General features: G+C 36.7%; 2 protein-coding genes across 2 annotated transcripts; one reads left to right on the top strand and one right to left on the bottom strand.

Moving 5' to 3' along the window:
- Window positions 1-112: 112 nt before the first annotated feature.
- Window positions 113-18,697, top strand: tmem71 (transmembrane protein 71). The gene is made up of 10 exons (XM_007237638.4): window positions 113-338; window positions 3,675-3,725; window positions 3,830-3,875; window positions 4,623-4,832; window positions 8,289-8,479; window positions 8,580-8,753; window positions 9,855-9,930; window positions 10,452-10,510; window positions 11,447-11,496; window positions 12,558-18,697. The coding sequence occupies exons 2-10, from the start codon at window positions 3,695-3,697 to the stop codon at window positions 12,579-12,581; spliced, it is 861 nt and encodes a 286-aa protein (XP_007237700.3). The 5' UTR covers window positions 113-338; window positions 3,675-3,694; the 3' UTR covers window positions 12,582-18,697.
- Window positions 18,698-18,954: 257 nt separating this feature from the next.
- LOC103029027 (zinc finger protein 534) lies at window positions 18,955-24,552 on the bottom strand. The gene is made up of 4 exons (XM_015602538.3): window positions 24,178-24,552; window positions 22,212-22,300; window positions 21,934-21,991; window positions 18,955-20,777 (listed from the first exon to the last, which is right to left on the bottom strand). The coding sequence occupies exons 1-4, from the start codon at window positions 24,422-24,424 to the stop codon at window positions 20,086-20,088; spliced, it is 1,086 nt and encodes a 361-aa protein (XP_015458024.3). The 5' UTR covers window positions 24,425-24,552; the 3' UTR covers window positions 18,955-20,085.
- Between the last annotated feature and the right edge of the window lie 134 nt (window positions 24,553-24,686).

The following is a 24,686-nucleotide window of genomic DNA, read 5'->3' on the forward strand; positions in this document are numbered from 1 at the left end:
GACATTTTAGTATTTGGTTAATAATCCATGTAAATTAGATTATATCTGGAGCAGCCACGGTGATGATGGGGTGTGGATGGTGGTGTGAACTAAAATTAGAGACCAGTAGGTGGCGCTAAATCCTAAACAGCAGCTGGTCTGTCTGTCAGAAAGCTGTTGGGAAGCCCCGGTTCGGTCCTCAGAATCCGAGCCCGTCCCCGGAGTCCGGCTGGCCGTGGGAAGAGTGGGCGGACCGTGTTTTCCGTGTTTAGTTCAGCCCGTCTCCCCGCAGTCTCTCCGCAGGGCTCGCTCGGTGTGTCCGCGCTTGTAAACCCCACTCTGCTGCTCGGAGGAAGCGGGTAAGTTGGGCTGGGCCGCGCTTTGTTACTTTATGTTAGTGTAGCGTTTTATTCTGAGATCTGCAGCTGAGCTCAGTATTTAGAGTAACTCTGTTAAACCTGGACTGTTTCTGCAACATTTCTTTGTTTCCTGTGTTTTTTATTCTCAGTTACAGCGAGTTTTAGCAGATTTCCTGTTTATAGCAGAATCTCAACCTGAAACCCTCAAAAACAGTGTAACGGATGTGCCCTTTATTCTAGCTGGGGGCTTAAGTTACTTAAATAATGTAGAAAACAGATCATCTAGCAAAGTGTCAGTTTTATGTCCGTTTTAAGCTACACTCGAAAACAAGAAAAATGTGTGTAAACATCATTATTTCATTTTTCCATTTACTACAGTAAAAAAATGCATTTTCATATGTTTTTAGTTTTTAATTTCTGCTTCTAGCAAGAGAAACATGTAACAAGTTATTTTCTCTGCAAGTTCTGTCATGCAGAAATCCGATGGTATAATCATAACTGTAGTTTCAAGAAAAAAATCTAGAAAATCAAATCCCGAAATTAAGATTGTGAGGGGCAGCATTAATAAACTGGAACATTGTAAAAAGACATGAAAATTAAATTCAAATCCATTTTTTACTATACTGAAAGGACAAAATGACAAAACGAAGACCCATTTTCTACCTGAGAATTTAGTCTTAAATGATGAGAAAACTGAACACATAAATGGTTACACTGATTATGACGACAATTATCTAGATTGGCTTGCTTCAGTTTTAAGGTTTTAATGACTGCACTGCACATCTCTATTAGACTCTTTCCAGACAGCAAAGATAGCTTCTCCTAAGTCAAGGTTTATCTTTTTGTTGTCTAATGCATTACATCAGAGTTACTTTCAGATTTCAGAATTTATTAATATCAGTGCACATCAATTCACATCAAATTTAACATTTTAACACATTAACCAGCATAGGGTATGTTTTGTCCAGCCATTACTGCACTGTGTTCTTACTGCACAATGATAGGTAGCACAATTTGTCAGAACACGTGGACCTTATTCAAGTAGATCATGCAAAAGCAAGATTACTTATAATTTCAACATCAGCTTTATTGCTTTTATTGTAATAAAACGTGTTCCTGCTATATGCCCTTTAAAAATAATCAGACTATCATTATTATATTATAACTAGATAATTAATTTATTATTTTAGGATCACTGATATTATTAATTTTTATCACTTGGTTGTTTGGAGGAATTCATGCAGTAGTATTGGTACTATCGTACTGAATGAACGTGTTGTTGATTAGTATAAAGAGATGTGTATGATGGGTTATTATGATGATCTCTGAAGATGAACAGAACTGAGCGTATTAAATCTCTATAGTGTAGATGGGTGTGTAGGACTGATGACTGATACGCTCTCATATGCTTATTGTTCTGTGTAGTGTATTTCTATAAGTTTTGGGAAGCTTTGTCAGAAACAATGAAGTCAAAGGTGCTGAGAAGTGTGTGTGTGTGTGTTGGGGGGGTGCTCTTCCTGTTGAAATAAAAACAAAATTGTCATGTGATCACTGTGAAAACGTTTTTTTTCTGCAGTTAGTTTGAGAAAGAATGTCTGTGTCTGAGAGAGAAATAGAGAGAGAGTCCCCTCCTCTTTTTCTTTGTTCAGTTAACTGGGAAAGTGTCCAACAGCCTGATTCTGTTTTTAGGCAACTGACAAACTCTCTCTCTCTCTCTCTCTCTCTCTCTCTCTCTCTCTCTCTCTCTCTCTCTCTCTCTCTCTCTCTCTCTCTCTACCACATTCGTTTAGCTGCTGTGTGTGGTTGTGGGGGCTTGTGCTTTTGTGGGTCATGATGTTGAATAGGGCTCCCACAGCCAATCAGCATCTCTCCAGACAGGAAAGGGTTAACAGGAAGTACACCATGATTCTCCTGGCTCCTCCTTTTTTGCCAACATCATTCCCCTTGTATCAGCCTGCAGCAGCCCACCCCCCTCTTCCTCTTCTGCTTCCTGTACCCCACTCCCCCCCCCCCCTCCTCTTCTCCCCTTTTCTTCTCCCCATGACCCCATCAGCACATCCATCAGCTTTCATCAGTGTCCATCATCCACACTCTCTGCTGCTGTGGCTTTTATTACTGTCTGGTCATATATACAGTACATCTTATATCATTGTGTTAATAAATTATCTAATGTAAAAAATATGTTCTATTTAGTATTTTATTAGCATTAGGACAGTATTTTTTTGTTTTTCGTTTGTTTTTAATGTTTTTAGTGCCATTGACCTGACACTATTGCTATTTTGTTTATGCAGTTTCCCCTTTTAAGTTTTCCTGAATTAAATATTTTTTTCTTTTTTTAAAAGTCTAGTTCCCCTTTTTTATGCCCTTTAAGTTGTAAATGCTTGGCTGAATTCAAAATGATGGTTACCTCCAATGTATTTCTGTGTTCAAATATTAGTTGATTGATTGATTGGTTGACTGATTTGGGACTATAAATGATGTGCATATAGACCTTAAGGCCTTAAGACTTAAGACTTAAAACTATAAAAAAATAGGTATAATTTAAAATAAAAAAAAAATATTGTAATAGTAATAATTTAAAAATAAAATAAAATCTATAATTATAGTAATCATTTAAATAAAATATGAATTATAATAATAATAATAATGCAAGTTTGTGCAAATAGATGAAAAATGGTCTAATTTGTAGGGACGAATTTCTTGTAAAAAAAAAAAATGACCATATATTAACTATTTCTCCCTTTTAGGAGAAAACAGTTATTGTGTCTTTTTTTTTTATTTGGACAATTGCAGTTTACATTAAAAACTAAAATACGCTTTATTTAGATTTCCGTTACTTTCTTCATGAAGGCACTTAAAATAATAAAAAACTTACAATAATAAAAAAAAATAAAGCTGGGAAATGTAACAATATTTTATCATATCAGTAAAAAAATGCTATTGTGTATTTCATGGATTTTTAAGTTCCTAAAAAATGTACTAAGCAGCTACATAAACATGACCATGGCTTAAAAGGCTATTTCTTTTTTTAAAAGCAGCTTTTTTAATTGATTTTGTCTGTGTGTTAAAATATGATAAGAAATATTAAGTATTGTAAAATCTGATTCTTATATATATATATATATATATTATTATTGCATTTAATACTATGTACCTCTGTGTGTTGTAGCCATGTGTGTGTGTGTGTGTACATGTGTTTACGACAGTATGAGGAGTGTGTGTTGGTGAGATTAGCATGTAAGATAATGTGTGTCACGTTCTGAGCTGTATGATTAGTTGTGTTTCTGGTATCTGTGATAACCATTTGTCCTCTACCCTGTTCGTGTTATTTTGTAGCTTGTGCAGCAGTGGAAGCCATGGCTTTATTCTTCAGAGGAGCAGTTACAAGTAAGTATCTCTCTCTCTCTCTCTCTCTCTCTCTCTCTCTCTCACACACACACACTACTAACATACACACAAACTAAACTATTACTACAATGTATTTGTTCCAGGTTCTCCTATTAAAACCAGAAGCCATCAGGAAGATCAAGCATGCAGGTACAAACTACACACTGTGTATTTATTCTGTATATGTTGCTGTATATTCTTATTGTCACACAAAAACTATGTTTTTTTTTTTCATCTTTTTACATTGTTATATATATTATGATAACTGGATCTTCTACATTGAGCCATTTTACATTCAAAAATCCATTTATAATCGTATTACTGCAGTTATCTGATTACTCAAGTAATCATGTAAACAGTATAATCTGATTTCTTAGATCGGAGTAAGGTGTATAAATCTGATTAGGAGATCTGATAAAACAGAGCTGGATTTTGACTCAGTAATGTTATTTCTCTGTGCATGTATACTGAAGTAATCTAATAATCTTCTGATGTACAGTATGTTTATATCGGGTCTTGACGTGTTAATAAAAGCTACAGCATAAAGTTTGGGGGTTTACGTGAGTTTATTGGCTGATTGCAAAGAAAAAAAGTGATTATTGCCTAAACTCTTGAGTTTCCCCATCAGCTATCAAGACCATGTAAACATGTTGATCAGATTTTTGACAAACTCTAAAGTTCTGTGATCGTATTGAATGCACTCATTGCCTTCCATTTAAAGTTAAGAAAGTTATGAACGTCTAAATTTAACAGAAAATATAACATATAAAGTTAGCTATATAGATACATAAAGATTTTTGGCCTGACAGTCATGTTATGTATGTTGAGGGTAATGATATTGTGTGTGCTTGTGTCCGTTTTTGTGTGCAGAGTGTAATCATTTTTTCTCATCTACAGTTTTGACACATCCTTCCTCTCTGACTCCTCCTACGAGTGCTTCTCTACCAATCCGGTGACAGGCTCAGTGTGTGTGTGCCGGCGAAGCCCACGCCTCCTGGCCAATGGATACTACTTACTGACAGAGGACAGCTTTAGTACTGATGAGCAGGGAAACCTGACCCTCACTCCAACTCAAACCAACGTCTCCTACAAAGAGAACATTGTCCGGTCAGTATGAGACTCCCGGTCTTTGTGTGAAAGTGAAAGCAGCTGTTTGAGCAAAGAAATAAGAAAATTAGGCTTAAACCTGAGGAGTTTTTAGAGTCATTGGGTTATTGGGAGTCCAATCACTAAACATGAGAGTTAATATCAACTTATTTTGAGTGTATATGCGTGACCATCGAATGCACTCTACGACAAAGTTAAAGTAACTCTTTTCTGGGAGTTTTTGGCCTTTTAACTCTGTTCAGGAGTTAAATTTGAACTGTTATGGGAGTTAAAATACTTCCCATTTAAAGTAAAATACAGCTCTCAGCTGGAGTTAATTCTACCATAAACTTCTTCACAGTGTTAACAGTTAATGCAATATGTGTAAAAAAATATGTGTAATATTTAAAAACCCTGCAACATTTAGGAGAAAATGACAATAAAAAGCATTATTACTGATCACAATAACTAATTCATACTCAACAAGTGTATGGCAGTGTGTTTTTCCATTGCATTTCTCAGAGCATTGCTGCACTTTGTCACACTTTACAGTACAGATGATGGGAAATTGCTCTTATATCCTACAACATGTTGGCAAGGCAAACAACCATTAAATAAAGTATAATAGAATAGCCCATGGAACTTAACCCTAGTCGGCAAGACTACACACTGATGGTAAGCTAGGATCGGGGGACACGCCCATTATGCAAATAAATGATGCTCAGTCACACCCCTCAACACCATGGAATAAACTCTGAAGTAATACATCGCCAAAGAGTTCCCCTCAACTCAACTTGTAGTTTAACTTGGTAATAAACTCACACAATTTTTGTTACTCGCCTGTTTTAAGGCTAGAGGCCTTTGGACATCTACATTTCAGAGCATTTTTGCCAATCATACTACACAGAGATAACAACTTTTGGATACAAAGCCTTGGCCTCGAGGCAATAAAATCTCCAGAATTTGGTGAAGTTGTATCACACTATTTTTAAATAATTTGAACTCAATAAAATATATATTATACAGTGCTGTGAAAAAGATTTTTTGGTACTTTTTTAAATCATACTTACATTTTTCAGATTAACAAACAATTTAATATCAGACACAGATATCCTGAGTAAATATAAAAAAGCAGTTTTTAAATGATCATTTCATTTATTAAGCAAAACCATCTATCCAGACCAACCTGGCCTTGTGTGAAAAAGTATTTGCCCCTTAAATTTAATGTCACCTTTGGTGTAAACAACTGCAATCAAGCTTTTGCGATAGTCTTTCACCTCCTTGTTTTGTTTCAGCCATACTGGAAGGTTTTTGATCATGAATGGCCTGTTTAAGATCATGCCACAGCATCTCAATCAGACTGAGACTAGGCCAAATCTGTTTTTAAGCCATTCAGAGGTGGACTTGCTGATGTGCTCTGGATCATTGTCCTGCTGCAGAACCCAACTACACCCAAGCTTATGACAAAAAAAAGCAAAAACAAAGGAACTGCACTGTATATAGTTGTGTAGTAGAACAGATGCATCCATAAAGATGTGTCAGGTTACAATGCTATTTGAAAGTCTCAGTATGGAGTAGTAGAGGTTCCTAATGGTGTCCTGTGATAGATAATAGATAATAGTTCCTGCAGATTTTGCAGAAGCGTGTCCAATAGCATCCCACACATTTTTAAATCAGAGATTTAAAGGTCTGGTGATGCAGCTGCCTTCAAGGCAAGTTCCTGACACAGCAGCAGTATGTGGATGAGCATAGTCTTGCAGAAATAGTGCACTGGAGAGTGTGTGTTCAAAAAGATAGGACCACTGGTTGAAGGACCTCATATAAGAATCGTTACAGCAAGTGCTTGTAATGAGGAAGGTGATCTGGCATTGTACGAAATGGCACCCCTACACCATGACATATTTATGTAGATTTACGTGAGTTTTTAGGTTTTTAGGGTTTTTTTCGATCTAGATTATTAATAGCTTTGTGAATATCTTAAATTTATTTAGGTTTAATGAATGTCACAGCTGCGAACTATCAGTCATATCTGATGTCACATACTTGACAACCAATAGTTAAATAACCATAAGACTATTTTAAATAGAAGTTTAAAAAGAATCATCCTGTAATTCTCATAATAATAACAAAATGAATTTCTTTTGCAAGGATTTAGGCATATTATGTGTGTCTAAGCAAGCACAGAGCAAAACAGAGACCTGTCAGGCCTGTAAGTACTGGTGACTATCATCAACAAGAGGAGATTGTGCTCCGGCCATGTCTTAAAGTCATTTCTACAGTCCAGCATAAGAATGAACTAATGAACTAATACTAGTGCCAGCAAGAAGAAGATAAAGATTTAAGCTAAGATTAAGCTTTACTAAATAGTGAATAATATTGTCACTTTGTTTAATACATTTCTGCTCTTTAAATATTAAAATGTTATCATTAAAATGTTTTAAAAATGCTTAATGTACATTTTAGGCAAAGTTTATGTACACAATATTAACTAATTGAGATCCACCCCTCACCCCCCTGACTGTCTTGAATTGTAAGTAAAATAATTCTATTAGTTAGTTTTCAGTTTTTGGCGCAAGTACTTAAGAGTACTTAAGACAGTAATAAACAGTGTTATATGGCTGTTTAAAGTCCTCACTCAACTAATTATTCATTGACACTATTTAAGACATTATTAATCACTGCAAAATTGTAATGCTTAAGAACATTGTAATTCATAATGAATAGTAAATAAAAAATACTAATGAATTTAACATGTTTAATGATTAAGAATGTTTTAGTAAATTAATATTGAATACATTTTATACTGTTAATTAATGTACACTTATTGTGAAGTGTTACCAAACTAATGTACATTTTTTTGCACAATATGTAAGCATTATTTCATGTCTGTCCCCTTGTTTTGGTTTAATCTGTTACCTTTGGTATAAAACTGCATAAAACTATTTTTAGTGAAGCTACGTCCTCTGGCAGAAAATATAGGCTGTTTTAATAAAAAGCTGATATGCTATTTGTAAGTTTTATGTGTAATTTCTCTGCTGTTGAAATGGGCACTAATGTGTTAGCTGTCATTTTGTGCCATTTTGTTTTGCCTTGTAAGCCCAGAGTGCATAATGCACCAGAGAAAAACTAAATTATCATGAAAAACACTTTGAAAATTTTAAAAATTTCTAGTTAAAGTAGCACATATTGATTAGTTGAACCCAAAAAAACACCACAGCCAGGCTAGGCTAAACTAGGCTAAGCTGGCTAAAATGTAGTTACTAGTAGTATGTTAACCTGTTGCTTTTTGATTATAGTCAAAATTATCATTCAATACATCCACAAACGCTTATGGACATTGTTAAAGTACCAGTGTTTTTCTTTTTTTCAAGTAAAATGAAAATTTTAGCCATTGTTTACATTCTCTGGACCAAAGCTTAAATATTGTGGACACAAAAAAATGTATGTATTCATGTGTGTTTTTGTGTGTTTGTGTAGAATTTTCCGGCGAAGGCGCAAAGTGAGACGGTCACTGGCGAGCCTCCTGAGTGACGTCACACAGACATGTCAGTCATGGTTGGGTGGGCGTGTCTTCGGTAGAGCTGACTCCACGCAAGAGAGCGATCCGCCATCTTGGTTGGATCTTAGCAGCAGCACCGAAAAAGACACGCCTATCTCTTTCACATACGGTGAGACAATGTTTTTAAAGGTTAAAAACACTATGTACCGTATTTTAAACCAAGAAAAACAGTGCATGCATGTGACCTGTTTTGTCTTTTTTCAATTCAGACCCTTCAGAAACTGTCCTTCCTTCTGACAAAGAATCATTTCTGTCAGAGGAGGATCCTGAGGTGTGCCCTACCCACGAGATGCCTAGCCAATCAGAGACTGGCCTTCTGGATGTCCCACCTCCCTCTGAATGTCTCTGTAACAATTACTGTCCACCCACGTACCCACCTTCAGGTACGCTGAGTAATGGAGAATAAGATGTCAAAAAAAAACTGAAACTTATGATGGTCTTACACTTAAAGCCTGATCACCTCCTACCTCACAAGCTCTTTACAGGAGTCATCAGATAGAAAATTATTAAACAAATTAATTTTAATCTAAAACAAGGTAAAGCTAGTAATTAGGAATTAAAGGTGTTAAGTGGTGTAAAATAAATTTCCACATAAATATATAAATATACAGCTCTGGAAAAAATAAGAGGCCGCTTAAAAATAATCAATTTCTCTGATTTTGCTATTTATAGGTTTATGTTTGAGTAAAATGAACATTGTTGTTTTATTCTATAAACTACAGACAAGATTTCTCCCAAATAAAAATTTTGTCATTTAGTGCATTTTTTGCAGAAAATGAGAAATGACTCAAATAACCATAAAAGATGCAGAGCTTTCAGATCTTAAATAACGCAAATAAAACAAGTTCATATTCATAAAGTTTTAAGAGTTCAGAAATCAATATTTGATGGAATAACCCTGGTTTTAATCACATTTTTTTATGCATCTTGGCATCATGTTCTCCTCCACCAGTCTTACACACTGCTTTTGGATCCAGAGGTTTTCAATTTGGTAAAACCAAAGAAACTCATAATTCAGTCTCTTATTTTTTTTCCAGAGCTGTATATGCATGATACAGTGTTCTAATGTGACTTTGTGCTGTTAAAATTGTTGATGTTATATTGCTTGATGAAAGACTTTTATTGCAGTTGTTTTTCATTTTAATTATACATTTACCTCAGTAGTGTTCAAAGTAGTTCAAATTATACATTTACTTCAGAAGTGCTACTTTAATCACACATTACCTGAGCAGTGCAAGTTTATCCATATATTTACCTCAGCAATGCTAGTTTAATCATACATTTTGTCATCATTCCTTTAAAAAAATCACACTGCGTTATGAATCAGTCACAGGTCTTTCACCTATTTGGATGAAGACCCAAAGTGTTTTTCTGCCAAATATTTGGTGCATTCCTAATCCCAAAACCTAAAACACTAAAGTAAAATCATTCTAATGTACAGCTTAATTTAGCATCTTTCCTTAAATGTTGATTTCTAATTTCAGCTTCCGATGATGGGTTTTGGAAAGCCGTACTCTTCCTCATCTTCACACTGTGTCTTTGTGCTGCAGTGTTTTTCAGGTATGGTCTGGAATACAGTAGTAGTATGCATGTAAGAAAGAAGAAAAAATCTGTCTAATTAAAGGTGCAAGAAAATAGTTTAATATCAAAGTTTCGCAATATTGTGTTTTATAGTTCTGTATTGATTCTTAAAAACACTGTATTTTATTATTAATGGTTTATATGTAAAATGTGGTATATTTAAATTCTCACTGTTCTAATTTGACAAAAAGTATTTTTATTTTATTTTGATTTATAATGATGATGGTGTGTGTGTGTGTTTATACAATGACAGTTTTCCTAAAATGTGATAGAGGTAATCACAGGTTATCACCTTAGTAGTATTACAGTATAAAGCAGTGTAAAGAATTGTAACCCGTTTCGTGATAAATATCGCAGATACACAGCCCTGTATTTGTTGATGATTTTGATTTAGTAAATAATTTAGATTTTGTAGATAGTTTTGAGTTGTGTAAATGGTGATAACTTTTAATATTGTGAGTGGTGTAAGTCAGTGTTTTGACAATGTCATATCCTGACAGATGTGAATATGGAGGTGTTGCTGTGGCCGGGGCTGTTCTTTTCCTGATCTCGTCTATATGTGAGTACAGATATGCACATATACACACCCACTAAACCACATTGTTTTATTACGTTAACATAATGATAATACTAACATCAGCAATATTGTTAGTGATATTATAATAGAAAAAATACCATACTCCTAAACCCAAGCAGAGTAGAAAGTACAGGAATTTGCGTGAAAACCTAAGGAGTAGTAAGTACAGGTAATTGAGTGTAAATGCAAGGAATGGAAGTAAAAATCATCTGAAAAAACATTTACTCCAGTAAAGTACAGATAACCAAAATTATTACTTAAGTACTTCATTACTTGACAACTCTGTTGTTTGTTGGCATTAAAAATGGAAAGCTCAAAAAAACAGATGTACAAATAGTTGCTGTCTTTTGTGAACACAGTTCATACAAAATACACATTCACAAATATTGCATTCAGAGACTGAAATTGTGATATTAATTATGGGTACCAGTGTTGTGCCGAATTCAGCACCTCAGCCAGGAAAAGCACCCCTCTCGAGAGCGCGCACGTCTTCTTGGCTGTAACTTTAGAAAATGAAAATACCCAAAATGCTGTTCTAAGCTACGCTGACTTCTAATAAATAATGAAAAATAGTCATGTCACCTGCAGCCTCTCCTCCCATGAGGGAGTGCTTCTCCTGGCAGGGGTGCTGAATTTGGCACCATAGTAGTGCTGAAATCTGCACCCCCGCCATGAAAAGCGCTTTAACTTTACTTAGAAATATGCCCCAAAAAGGGGTGCTTTTTCTGGCAGGGGTGCTGAATTCGGCACAACACCAGCAGTGCCCACCACATTGCAAACTGGCAGGTACACCACACTGCAAATAAAAAGAGTCCTTGGGCAAGACTTTGTATGCTATGAATTCCTACTCTTGTGCCCTGAATTAAATGTAAGTTTATATGAGTTAGTAAATGAAATGTAAATCTCTGTTTCTCTCAGATCTGTTTAAGTCTGGAAGAGCAGCGCAATGGAATCAAACCAAAACTGAGGTAAGTTGTGGAAACTTCTAGAGTAGACCTCGAGAGACTTTAGCACAAGAAAGAGCCTTATTGCATTACTTCACTGTAATACCCTGAGCCATTTTACAGAAATTAGAATAGTTTACAGCAAATAACATTAAATCTTCAAACAAGAAGCAGTATAAGTAAATTAACTGAAAGTAGTATACACTCATTTTCAAAAAAAAATAGTTTCAATAGAAATCAGCCCAGCAGGGATGAAACTTGGTAGGTAGTTGTGCCAGCCTGTCATAAAGTGACTTAGAATGGCAGAAGTTCATCTTCAGTATCAAACTCCACTTTCATCTTGGTGGAGATCACCAATAAATATGTGAGTGGAGGCACTGGAGGCATCAGGACAGAACAGTATGCTCCTCCACATACTGCTGCTGCCATCTAAAGAGCTTGCCTTTAAGATACAGATACTACACCATGGGCAGCCACATCCACAGACATATCCCCCAATGGAAAATCTGTGGTATGCTATTAAATGCACTCCTACTGCAAAATCTGCAGGAAATGTGTGAACATTCAAGCTGCATGGGATGGATTATCACAGGAGATGTTGTGTTACGCATGTTTTACACACTACTTTGTAAAAAGCAGGAAAGTGGACAAAAGAAAATATGGGGTATTTATAAACAGACAAACACAGAAACACTAATGACAGGGTGTGGCTAGGGCAGGGCTAGGGTGGAAACAAGACAAAAACAAAACTGGACCATGTGCTAAAAGAGCACATGGCTAGGAACACAAGCAAGAACACAAGACAGGAATAAATAGGACCAAGAAAAGGCCACAACAAATAATAGGTGAAACAGTTAATTTTCAGTTTAATTTTTTTTAATTACTTTCTTTTTAGCAGGACTTTTATTTCCTTCATCTTGTTTCAAATATATATATATATATATATATATATATATATATATATATATATATATATATATATATATATATATATATTTATCATAATTCATATTGTAATTTCTGCCATATCAGTACCTTGTACCACGGGACTGTGCTCATTAATACATTTTTTGTATTTTCTGCAGGATATCACCTCCAGAAACGAGTGATGAAGCAATGCAGATGTTACTGCAGACAGTGGAGATGAATCAGTGTGTCCTCATGTGAGCATAAGAGCACGAGTGTGAGTGTGAACGCTGCTCAGTATGCGGCAGGCAGGTGTGTGTCAGTGAGTGAGTGTGTTCACATGGTTGTGTGTGCTGTTCGTGAATAATCTGTGATCATGAGACTCTGAAAGAGGGAACATAAAAGAAAGGCAACGCAAAATCACAAAATGTCACACTCAAACATACACATAGATTGAATCTTAGTGGGTTTTTATCCTGTATGTAATTTTTTGAGGGCACATTTATTCACTGTAGCAACACAGAGCAACCTAATAAGGTCTTCTGAACTAAAACAATAACGGTCTGTGCTTTGCTGTGGCCAAATCTGTTTTGGACAATCAGCAAAAAGTAAAACAACACAGACTATTGAACACAACTATTAATTCTAAAGGATTTAATTGTGTGAGGTAAATGATTATCTAAAAGCTATAGTACCAACTATAGTAAATGCATTTTAATGCATTTGTTATAATGTTGATGTGTATTGTACTATTGATGCTTTTGAACAAATTATATTAGCTTTTTTATTAATATAATTTGTTATTTTTATTATAAAAAGACCTAGCAGCTTAGCTGTTGGATTCGTTGCGATCCAAAAAATGGGTTTTATCGTCCTGCTTCTCTGGCAGAGTCTAGACGATGTGTTTATTCAGGTTTAACCAAATAGACTGGGATGTTATCTGTGTACACAGAGCAATAGGAAAAGAAAATAAGTGTACATTATATAGTGGAATAGTGTCACAGCCAGGCCATCTGCAGCACACATGGTTTGGCATGAGATCACAGTTAAAATAAGTTAAAATAAAAATAAAAAACTTTTGATCCAGAGTCTGGTAGGATCAGCTCTATGGGCACTTAGCAATATTATAATCATAAATTCCTCAAATGAAGAAAAATGCGCTTTATTAAACTATGTTGGGTTTAGCCAACTCTTTTTCACTCTTTTTCAGGCCTTTTGGAGGCCTCTGCAAGATTTATGTGGGCAATAGAATAATATAAATAAATTCTCTTTAAATATTTATATTCAACAGGATTTTTTATTGTTTAAGAAATGTTATAAATCTGACTGTTGGGGCTGAAGCCAACTTAGTATTTAGAACTGGAAAAGAGTCTGACTCTGACCTAAAAACACAGCTTTAAATTGTTGAAGTGTTGTTAAAGTAAACACTATCCAAACCATAGGTGAGTCGGTAGGGAGTGAGCCATTAGCTTTCCATATATATATAATGCTGAGGCCTTCTGTTAGCATTAGGACTAACCACTCCTTCACTGTCGAGGCTGTATGTTAGCACTGGGGTTAGCCTGTGAAGTCCAGCTCTTAGCATCACAGCCCACTGGTTCAACACAGCCGAGGCCATCAGTTAGCATTAGGGCTAACCACTCCAAAATTGCCAAGGCTGGCTTTAGCATCGCAGCTCCACTCCACTCCAAGTCTGTGGAGCCCAGCTGTTGGCATCACAGCTTACTGCTCCAACACTGCTGAGGCCATCCGTTAGCATTGGGGCTAACCACTCCAACACTGCAGAGGCCACCTGTTGGCATTGGGGCTAACCACGCCAACCTTGCTAAGGCCATCTGTTAGCATCATGGCTAACCACTCCAAAATTGCCAAGGCTGGCTTTAGGATCGCAGCTAACCACTCCAAGCTTGTGAAGCTTACTGCTCCAACATTGCCGAGGTGGTCTATTAGCATTTGTGCTAACCACTCCAACACTGCCAATATCAGCTGTTAGCATTGCAGCTAACTGCTCCAAACCTTGGCTTTTGGGAATTATATCATATTGACCGCAACTAAGAAATATATTGCGATATAATTTCTGTCCACATTGTTCAGCCTTGTAAGTAAAAAGAGGATAAATCTTGTAATAAATGTGCTAGGAATTCTGCATGTTGGTAACAGTGCGTGGACTGTTTATTAGAGCCACCGTGTTGACCACAGTGATCTCATGCTCTGTGTTGTTGCACTTAGCCTGCTGCACTTATACTGGAAGTTGTGGTAATGTAATAAAAATTCCGTCCTTCAAAGGGGGAGTGTGCTGTGAAGAGAGGCATGGTGCCCTAAAGTGTGCCAGTTTTCCTATGGAGAGATGCTGCTTATTGTTTAAAAAGTGCCTTTCCAAATCTGTCCCTGGGGACCATCAGCTAGAGCTGCATATCTTTATTATTGTAACAAAAAAACATTTTATTAAAACTTTAAATTAGTAAATTTTAGCACAAAGAAAAAATAAGGTTTTGTTATAAAACCAGGAGAAGCAGCTAAATCCTGGCTGTAGGGCTACAGTGATTTTAATGGGAGGTATTGGGTGTAAAACACCTGGCACACAGTAAACTGTGCTGCATATATACGTGATGAGCTAATGCAGATAGTTTTGTAACATAAATTACAGCCTTATGTTACAAAAATGAAAAAAACTTTTACCACACTATGTTTATTTGCAAAAGTTTGGGTTTCATTGGACAAAACACAATTTTTGTTTTTGTTGTGAATTAGTTTGCCACAATCAAACTATATCACACTCTCACATGCACTTTAACAGCCCAATTTTACGTTAATGAAGTCCTGCAACCAGTGAGCTGACCTTTTCTGAATGCATACTCTGGTGTGTTACTCCAACAGGACAATGCTCCTTTATGCCACACATAAAAGAATCATTTTTTTCTGGTTATAAATAAGGGTTAATCTACAGCTACAGTAGATACAGAAATTATCAGCATGAACATATATTCGCAGTTCTTTTACTTCTTCTGTTGTTTAGTGGGTGATGATTCAGCATGATTCAGATTCTTACAATTGGTCCTAAAGTCTGAACCATCAAAAAAAAAAATGCAGACAACCTAGTCGATCCGAACCAAGACACCCTTGTTTGTTTTGTCCAAATTTAATTCCAATTGGACAGAGCAGGGTTTGTTGCACCTTTTACACCTGCTATTTTGCTTCGGATCATTGTGTGAAAGTGACAGAAACTGTATTTATTAATTTGCAATTTAGTAAACCCAAAATATGTCTTTCGTCCAAGGTTGCCCAATCTTTTGCAGTCAACTGTACATGCTGTCATGTAATGACAATGGAACATCCATTGTATTGGCTGGAAGCTTGGAACACATCAGTAGAGGTTTAAAAACCAGCAAAAGCTTGTTGTTTTTATCAAAATGACAATAAGTAATTCTGTCCATTAGGAAAAAAGACACTGGTCAATTTAATATAGACTTATATAAGGTAAATATAGTATTTTAATATATGTATTCTTGGAATTTTATAACTAAAGGGTCATTAAAGTGTGATGTTAATGTTAATGTGACAGACCGTGTAACCATCAGGGGTACTAGTCTGTAGGCTGTGAAAATGAATTATTTAAACTTTTTTTGGTTTAGAGGTGATTCTGCCATGTGTACTGGCTGCATGGTGGTTTATGAAAGTTTATGAATAATATGCTTAATGGTAGAAGTAGCATAATTGATGAGTACAATGATGTAGGGATTGTGTTTTGCTGAAATTTCAGAGCCAAATGTTAGAAAAATGAGAGTGTTAGAATACTGAGTAAAACTAAGTATGAAATCATGAGCACTGAACAGCATTTGAAAGAAATGTTGATTTGTTTCTTTTAAGAATCGGGCTGCAACAATAAGTCAATATGATTGATGTTTTGGTTTACAAATCTTTGTTCACGGCAAATTTCAGGGTCGACTAATCCCTAATTTGTAATGGGCTTACGCACTCAGTTCACGCTCAACTTGACCTTTGTCTCCAAATGTGCCCAAACACAATAGAATACACATTTACTCATTTACTCATCAGAACATTGCACATTTAAATATCTTTCGGACATTTAAATGGCATTTAAATCAGGCATTCAGCCGTTTCTTTTTAAAAAGCGGTGGAAGGCATGCCAGAAATAATCACTGACTGATCAAATAATTGAAAAAGTATTCATCAGATTAGTCACCTACCGAAATAATCATTGGTTGCAGCCCTATTCAAGACATTCTATGAGCAGCAGGTTTAATGACGTACACAGAGGCAGCAGTGGTCACAGGGCCTGTTTTACATGTTAGCTAACAGGGTTTGAACTCCTAATTTTTAATAATTAGATATTAGTGGCCTTAAACTATTACTGAGTTGCCTAATGCTGTAAAGTATAAATTAATTGTACTTTAATAATTCACATACTTTACATATACACTCATCGTCAAAAACATAGATGCACCCAGAAGGATGCCAAAATGTCTAACAACAAATCTGTATGTGGACACACGGCGAACAGCGCCATGATTACTGTATTTTTCACATTATAAGGTTGTAAGGTGCACTATCAATGAATGTCTATTTTTTTGGTCTATTTTCATACATAAAGCAGACCGGATTATAAGGCACATTTTAAGATACACTATAAGGATCTTCTAATTAAGCAGGTCTGGCTGCTGGGTGGTGGTGGGAGGGGAGCTAAGTAAAGCTAAGCTAAGTAAGCAAGACTATAATGAAAAAAAAGACTTTCTTTTAAAGTCAAATGAGTGCTGGATGTTAATCTACACAGATTTCTCTTTTGAAAACTGTTTATTTGGGTGAGTAAAGCACTTTCATTTTTTTACAGTAAGCTTAGATTCTCTAATTTCTCCAGCACTAAGACTGGAGCATTAGCGGTTAACGACAGCACCATACTGAGGAACCCTACGTGTGCTGGTAAACCAGGGTAATATTAGCTAGTGGTTCGTCCCACAAAGCTTGTTTTAAATTTGGATATACAGTCCGATATGCTCGCCTCTGAGCGGTGAAAGAGCTAGTGCGGTTAGCAGCTAATGCTAATGCTGCTCCAGCAGTGATAGCCGGTGGTTAGCAGCAGGATACAGGCTGATAATGCTCACTTCTGAATGGGGAAATAGCCGTTAGCGGCTAATGCTAATGCTACTCTAGCCTGGGAAACTCCTGTATAACTCTGTACTTCAGCAGAGTGGCTTTACTGCTCCTTACAACCTGACTGGTAAAATTAATACATAAGGATTATAAGGGGCACTGACGATTGTTTGGAAAATGTAAGGATTTTATAAGTGCGCCTTATAGTACCTTTTTTTTAAAGCACACTCTGGTGCTCTAATTTAACAGGACAGTGCTCATCCACATAAAACACTCCACACATATGATACTTCCATCTGGGTGCAGCTATTTTGAATTTTATTATGAGTGTAAATTGCCATATGTATGTACTAATATCAGACTAGGTACAAGCGTGCTTAACGTGCATTTGAAATGCTGGAATTTTCTCAAGTTATATTTTGGTACCAAAGGAAAATCATGAAAATTCAAAATTAAAACAGCTTTTTGTCAGGTTTAATATGATCCCTGCTGTAAGAAATGTTTGTATGTGAGGAAAAAATAAGGGATTTATATGTATTTGTAAAGCTGTAACTGCCTTTTTCATTCTATGCTTTACTAAATAAGCTCCTGACATGTTGTACTCTAGTCATGATTGCTACTCATGCATGAAAACATTCCCTAATCCTTTTTTATATATAAGATCATATTAAATGTTCTAAGCTTTCAATAATGTAAGCTCTGTAGATTTCACTTAGCATCAGCCGGCACATTTTTACCACATTTTGCAAATGTAATATTTTTATATTGGCTTTTTATTAATATACTAAACAATGACAAATTGAAGATTACAAAATGCTTACTGTGCAATGTGCTAAAACATGCAAAGCTGAAATTTACAGGAAGATGTGTTGTTATTAGCTGTACACGCCAATTGTTTAATCAGTTATTTTGAGACAGTACTTTTTTGATTGTCATGAAATCCAAAATAGAATTTTGGCAATAAATATGATAATAACCAACTCTAAGTTAAAAGATGATGCTATGTATTAACAGTCAGGATTTGGGTATAAAGTTGGCTAAATGCGAATGTTTTTTCTGTAGATTTAATACAGAATGGGTTCCGAGTATTCATGGTATTTAATAAGATTATACTGTGACTTTGAACATTTGAACAAATACTGATTTTAACTGAAATATTTTGTGATGAGCAAAAAGGAAATCAATAAAGTTTTTCACTGAAAATACAGTACTTCAAGATATGAGTGTTTTATTCACAAGAAAACTTATTCACAAAAAGGCACTCAAAGTTATATACATATTATACAAATTCATGTGTAAAACTTAACTCCTAACCTCTTACATTTTAAATTCAACATACAGTTATCCCTTTAAAAATATGTCCAAGATAATATGTTGCTTCTGTAGAAATAAGTTCATTATTACTGCAAATGTTGGCATGTTTGCCTTTCCTTAAAATAAAGCACTACACTTGGTCTCAATGCAACATACTGAACAAAAGCCCATAGCATTTATTATTCTGTCAGGAATTGTTCATGCAGAAAAACATTTATCACAGGCTCTGATTATAATTTGTTTCTAATTTTGTCAAATTTTAATTGCATTTTCTGTCCAATGCTTGTTCATACAAACCTCCCCCATCACCAGTAATGCCCCAACATAAAATAAATATCTTTTTTTCATTTAATTTGTGTTTCACCGCTCTTCACTAAGGACTTACTTGTGGGCTCCGTCTAGTGGTTCCTGATAAAACAGGGAAAGGAGGAAGTAGGTAGGCTTTTCTTTCACCAGCTCTGGCCATGAAGAAGATACGTTGGTTGGATACATTGGACACATGGATCTGTATCTTAATGCGATCCGATTGGCTGTAGGTAGTATTAATGATCCTGACTCTCAGTCGCCGACTAGTCTAGATATTAAACCTGCTAGATATTTGCTGGGTGATGGCTCTATGATGCCTCTGTGTGAGTATCTTCCAGGAGTTCACAGTAGATTACCTACAAATAACAGTCTGTCACTAAAATACCTAAAATTGTGTAGTGTGAACTTGGCATAGGGTCCTTTGAGAAGCCTTAGTTTTTTTTTTTTTTTTTTAAATGTCCTTCAAGCACCTTAAAAAAAGAACTCTGGTGTAAGATTGACTTTTGGTGTAGTAAAACATGATAAAAAAAAAGTACTTACCTTTGTTGAATAGCCCACCTCCACTCACAAAGCATTAATAACTTAAAAAGTGCACAAGAAGTTTGCACGTTTTAAGTTAGTAATGCCTCGATTTAAATGTTAGGGATCTCTGGATTCTACCAAGAAGGTGTGGAGCTACTTTGAGCTGAATAACGGTGTAAAAAACGATTTATCATACAGCCGTTGTAAAGAGTGCTGGGCAAAAAGCACAAAATTACTGTATCTCAGAAAGCTGTAGGAAAGGGGAAGTGGGCTCTTCATCAAATGTAAGTATCATGTAAGTATCATGTTTTACTACACCAAAAGTCCATTTTACACCAGAGATCTCCTTTAAGCTTTCCTGAAGGTTCCTCAAAGCACCTTAACGGGTTCTTCCACAGTTTTACCCCCAAACGTTCCTCAAGTAATCACATTTTATAATTTACACAGTGCATGATCTCACTTTGTGTGAGAATGACTCATGTGGTTTCTGAGATGTGTGTTTGAGATGAAGGTTTTTCCACACTCTGCACAGCGGACCCCTCGCTGGCCCGTGTGGATGGTGAGGTGCACTTTAAGTGAGCCGGACTGGGCAAAACCCTTCCCACAGTGCGAGCAGCGGTACCGCCTCTCCCCAGTGTGCACACTCTGGTGGCGTTTTAGGTTGCTGGAGTCTGAAAATCGTTTCCCGCACTGCACGCAGGCGAACGGCTTCTCCCCCGTGTGAACGCGCACATGGATCTTCAGGTTCTTCAGCGACGCCAGTGACTTCCCACAGAACGGACAGACGAACAGACTCCCGGACCCGGACTCCGTAGTGATGACGGGAAGCTGGGGGTGGGCAGGAAGGCTCGTCGGTGAGGTCATGTGAGCTGGTGCGTGTTCTGTTCCGTGCATAGTAAACTGTGTGTCTGCACTGATGTGTGCTGGTATTGGCTCAGAGGTCATGGAGTAAGAACAGGTGGGTGGGAACGTGAGGTTGTGGTTATCAGATGCGTGTGTGTCGTGTGTGATGGAGTCTGTGAGCATGTGTGTGTTAGTGTGGGGCTGGTCCAGAGCCTCTAATCTCTGTCCAAACAAATTCTGCTCGTCGAGTTCCTCTCTTTCAATTGGATGGATCACCTGTTCATTAGTGGTGGAGCATCCAGTATCTGTAAAACACACAGAACCACAGCAATAAATCACCACTCACAGCACACAAGTCACATTTATATTCAGGTTAGTGATGTCCGGATCAATTTTCATTCATTTAATTTTAAGAATCTGCCGAAACCGAGTTCTGATCTGATACATTGGCAATGCAGTATCGTTGAAATACCATTTCATCACAAAAATGTGTTTGAGAATGTCTTATATTGTACTAGCCTGCACTTCTAAAAAAGGGCTAATAACTGCTTACATTAAGCATATTCATTGAAAAATATAATGAAGACATTTTTTTTTTACTTGAACGAACAAAAACATTACAATCATCAGTGCAAATATCAAACAGTGCACATACAGCTCTGAAAAAAAATTAAGAGACCTGGTTTTTAATCACAGTTTTATGCATCTTGGCATGTTCTCCTCCACCAGTCTTACACACTGCTTTTGGATAACTTTATGTCTTTACTCCTGGTGCACAAATTCAAGCAGTTCAGTTTGGTTTGATGGCTTGTGATCATCCATCTTCCTCTTGATTATATTCCAAAGATTTTCAATTTGGTAAAATCAAAGAAACTCCTAATTTATAAGTGGTATTTCCATGTAAATAAAGAATCAGAGTTAGATTAAATTAGAATTAAATTATATTTATATTACAGTAATAATAGTGCAGTGTGATATACACCTGACAGAATAAATCTTTTTTCTGCTGTATTATAATATCTCAGGGTACTTTTGATGCTTTTTAAATGAGAATTATCTGAGTTACTGAGTGTAACAGACAGCTTTAATAAACACTAGTGAGAGAGAGTGTTCAGCACAGTGACGGTGTGTCAACAGTTTGGAGGAAAATAAAGCGTGGTAGATGAAAGTAGTAGATGGCTCGATAGGTAGCTGGCTTAATATATAAGCATCCGTGCCACACATACAACAGACAAGATAGATCACAAGCTCGCTTTTCTAGCCTACCAGCCTCCAGCTCACTGGCACTTACGCTGCCTGAATGATACCACTCATAGAAATATGATACATCAGTGATCCAGATCTTTTAAACCTTATTCCGGACCTCTGAAAATTATGTGATCGGCCCTGATTTCCGATCATATGATTAGATTGGGAATATCCCTAATACAGGTCAGTGTGTTCGTGTGTATGTTTATTTACCTTGTATCTGGACGTTACTAGTCTCCACAATCAGAACGTCATTACACTCCTGTTTTGGCTGTGAAGAAAAACAGAAGGTAGGTAAACACAAATGCAGGTAAAAATAATCCAGTCAGATGTTTCTACACTTGAGGTGCTAATGATATTTTTAAAACTTCTTTTCATGTAAAGATGGCAGATGACTGTAATATAAAATCCCTGACACAAAAATAAACTATGATAAAATAAACACCCCCTGCCCTGTGTTGACGATGTGTGAAGATGTTAAAGAAACGCACCTCGACCTGAGTGACTGGTGGAGGGTCCTCATGAATATGCACTGTTGCTTGTGCCCTGAGGCTTGACTTCACACGACAGCGGGCTTCAGCTAAAAACATGAATTGTTAAAATGTAAAAAAATATATACATATGTACAACACATTTAAAACATCTGATTGCTGCAAGCATTTTATTTATAAATACACAAGTTTTGCATTGACATGAACTTTTTTTTAGCTGAAAGCAAACAAAATAAAACATTTGCCCAAATACCGAACACAGATTTTTACAGGTGTTGCCTGTTTATAATCTACAAGTACTATATATAGTCTTTAAAATTGTGCAACAAACAGTTGGTGCAGCTTTTTTTAAACAGGCTGATGATATGGCTACACACTGTAAAATGTTATATTAAGAGGATAAAGGAAAACACAAATCTCACACATTGCAATTGCCTAAAAATATTAACTTGGGATTTGACTACGGTAACCTGATAATCTATCTACCAAATGGGGAGTAGGAATAACCTATGGTAATTCTCTGCACTTAAAACAGCCCTCATTGCAGACCATTATGAATTGGAGTTTTCAGGAGGGTGTTAAGCTGTGCTTTTGCTGAATTGGCATGAAAACATGCAGCCACATCTGCCCTTAGTGGCTTGCAAAAGTATTCATACCCCTTCAACTTTTTCATTTTTTTTTTTTTTATTTTGTCACCTTACAACCACAAATGTTTTTTATTAAGATTTTAAGTGCTAGACCAACACAAAGCAGCACATACTTATGAAACTGAAAGAAAATGATACAAATGAAAATGGTTTCCAAAGCCCCTTTTACTCTGAAACCTCTAAATAAAATCCAGTGCAATCAACTACTTTCAGAAGTCACTTAATTATTTAACAGCTGTTTGTAATTTAGTCTCAGTATAAATACAGCTGCTCAGTGAAGGACTCAGTAATTCGTTAAAGAACACTACTGAACAAACAGCATCATAAAGTTTAAAGCAGGGTTAGCTCCATAAAAAAAACATATCCCCAGCTTTAAGCATCCCAGGGAGCACTGTTCAATCCATAATTCACAAATAGAAAAATATATTCTACAACTGCAAACCTACCGAGAAATGGCTGTCCACCTAAACTGACAGATCGAGCAAGGAGAGCACTGATCAGAAAAGCAGTGAGGAGGCCCATGGTCTCTGGAGAAACTGATAGGAGAACTATACGTCATGCGCTCCACAAATCTGGCCTAAATGCAGAGCGCTATGTGTGGCGGAAATGTAACACTGCTCATCACCCTGAACACACCATCCCCTGTGTGAAACATGGTGGTGGCAGCATCATGCTGTGGGGATGCTTTTCTTCAGCAGGGACAGGGAAGCTGGTCAGAGATGATGGAAAGATGGATGGAGATAAAAATATAGGACAATGCAGAACTTGAGACTGGGAATGAGATTCACCTTCCAGCAAGACAATGACCCTAAACATACAGCCAGAGCCACAGTGTAATGGTTCAGATCAAACAATATTCATGTATTAGAATGGCTCAATCAAAGTCCTGACCTAAACCCTATTGAGCTTCTGTGGCATGACATGAAAATTGCTGCTGTTCACAGATGCTCTTTATCTAATCTGACTGAGCTTGAGCTAATATACAAAGAAAAATGGGTAAATACACTGCCTGGCCAAAAACAAAAAAGGTCACACATTATTTGGTTGTATTATTTTAGTTCCACTTCACAATTATTTAATCCACTTAAAATATCAACAAAACATTTTAATTGTATGGTTGTAATGTGACAAATGGGGGAAAAGTATACTATACTAAAATAATTTAAATAATACTTTTGCAAGCCGCTGTAAACCTCATTAGATGATATGCATCAGTGGGTTAAACAGACTGTTGTTTTATGAGTTAGATCAGTAGGTAGTCCAGCTGTTGGAGCAAGGGGTCTTTACCCACTTCCCGGGGTATCAGGGCTTCCACTCACCCCGGGATTTCGCGGGCTCCTCGCGCGCCCAGCTGCCGGTCCGCTGCGCCTTCTCCCGGGCCGCGCGGAGCTCCAGCGCGAGCAGCTTCCTCCGCAGCCCCTCGTTCTCCTTCTCCCTGCGCGAGATCTCCAGCCGCAGCACACCGTACCCGTCATTCACCAGCTCGCAGATCTCCGCCACCGCCGCGTTCGCCAGAGCCTCCATGATGGAGGCCAGCTGGGACTGGAAGCGCGCGGTCTGGGACATGGCGCGGCCGGAACCTGCAGTTATTAGATATTAATATTAATAGAAATATAAAGTAATATAAATAAAATCAACCCGCGCGCAGATACACACACAGCCCAAACACAGAGCTCAGCCGGAAACGCAGCGCCTCCTCTCTGCGCCTGCGCACTGCAGACCGCGTCCGTCTACAAAATAAAACACCAAATAACATCAATTAAATGTTTAAAAAGACGTTTAAAAAGAAGAAAAAAGAAAGAGATAATAAACATATACATCTAAACCT

The sequence above is a fragment of the Astyanax mexicanus genome, chromosome 4 (assembly GCF_023375975.1).
Source record: "Astyanax mexicanus isolate ESR-SI-001 chromosome 4, AstMex3_surface, whole genome shotgun sequence".
Taxonomy (NCBI): domain Eukaryota; kingdom Metazoa; phylum Chordata; class Actinopteri; order Characiformes; family Acestrorhamphidae; genus Astyanax; species Astyanax mexicanus.

What these genes read in the sequence shown, in the direction of transcription:
- tmem71 (XM_007237638.4), top strand. Translation starts at nt 3,695, where the DNA reads ATGGCTTTATTCTTCAGAGGAGCAGTTACAA. An exon ending in TGTGCTGCAGTGTTTTTCAG is followed by an intron (nt 9,931 to 10,451) that starts GTATGGTCTGGA and finishes ATATCCTGACAG; the next exon opens with ATGTGAATATGGAGGTGTTG. An exon ending in TTTCCTGATCTCGTCTATAT is followed by an intron (nt 10,511 to 11,446) that starts GTGAGTACAGAT and finishes TGTTTCTCTCAG; the next exon opens with ATCTGTTTAAGTCTGGAAGA.
- LOC103029027 (XM_015602538.3), bottom strand. Translation starts at nt 24,424, where the DNA reads ATGTCCCAGACCGCGCGCTTCCAGTCCCAGCTGGCCTCCATCATGGAG. An exon ending in GGAGCCCGCGAAATCCCGGG is followed by an intron (nt 22,301 to 24,177) that starts GTGAGTGGAAGC and finishes TCATGTTTTTAG; the next exon opens with CTGAAGCCCGCTGTCGTGTG. An exon ending in CACCAGTCACTCAGGTCGAG is followed by an intron (nt 21,992 to 22,211) that starts GTGCGTTTCTTT and finishes TTTTCTTCACAG; the next exon opens with CCAAAACAGGAGTGTAATGA.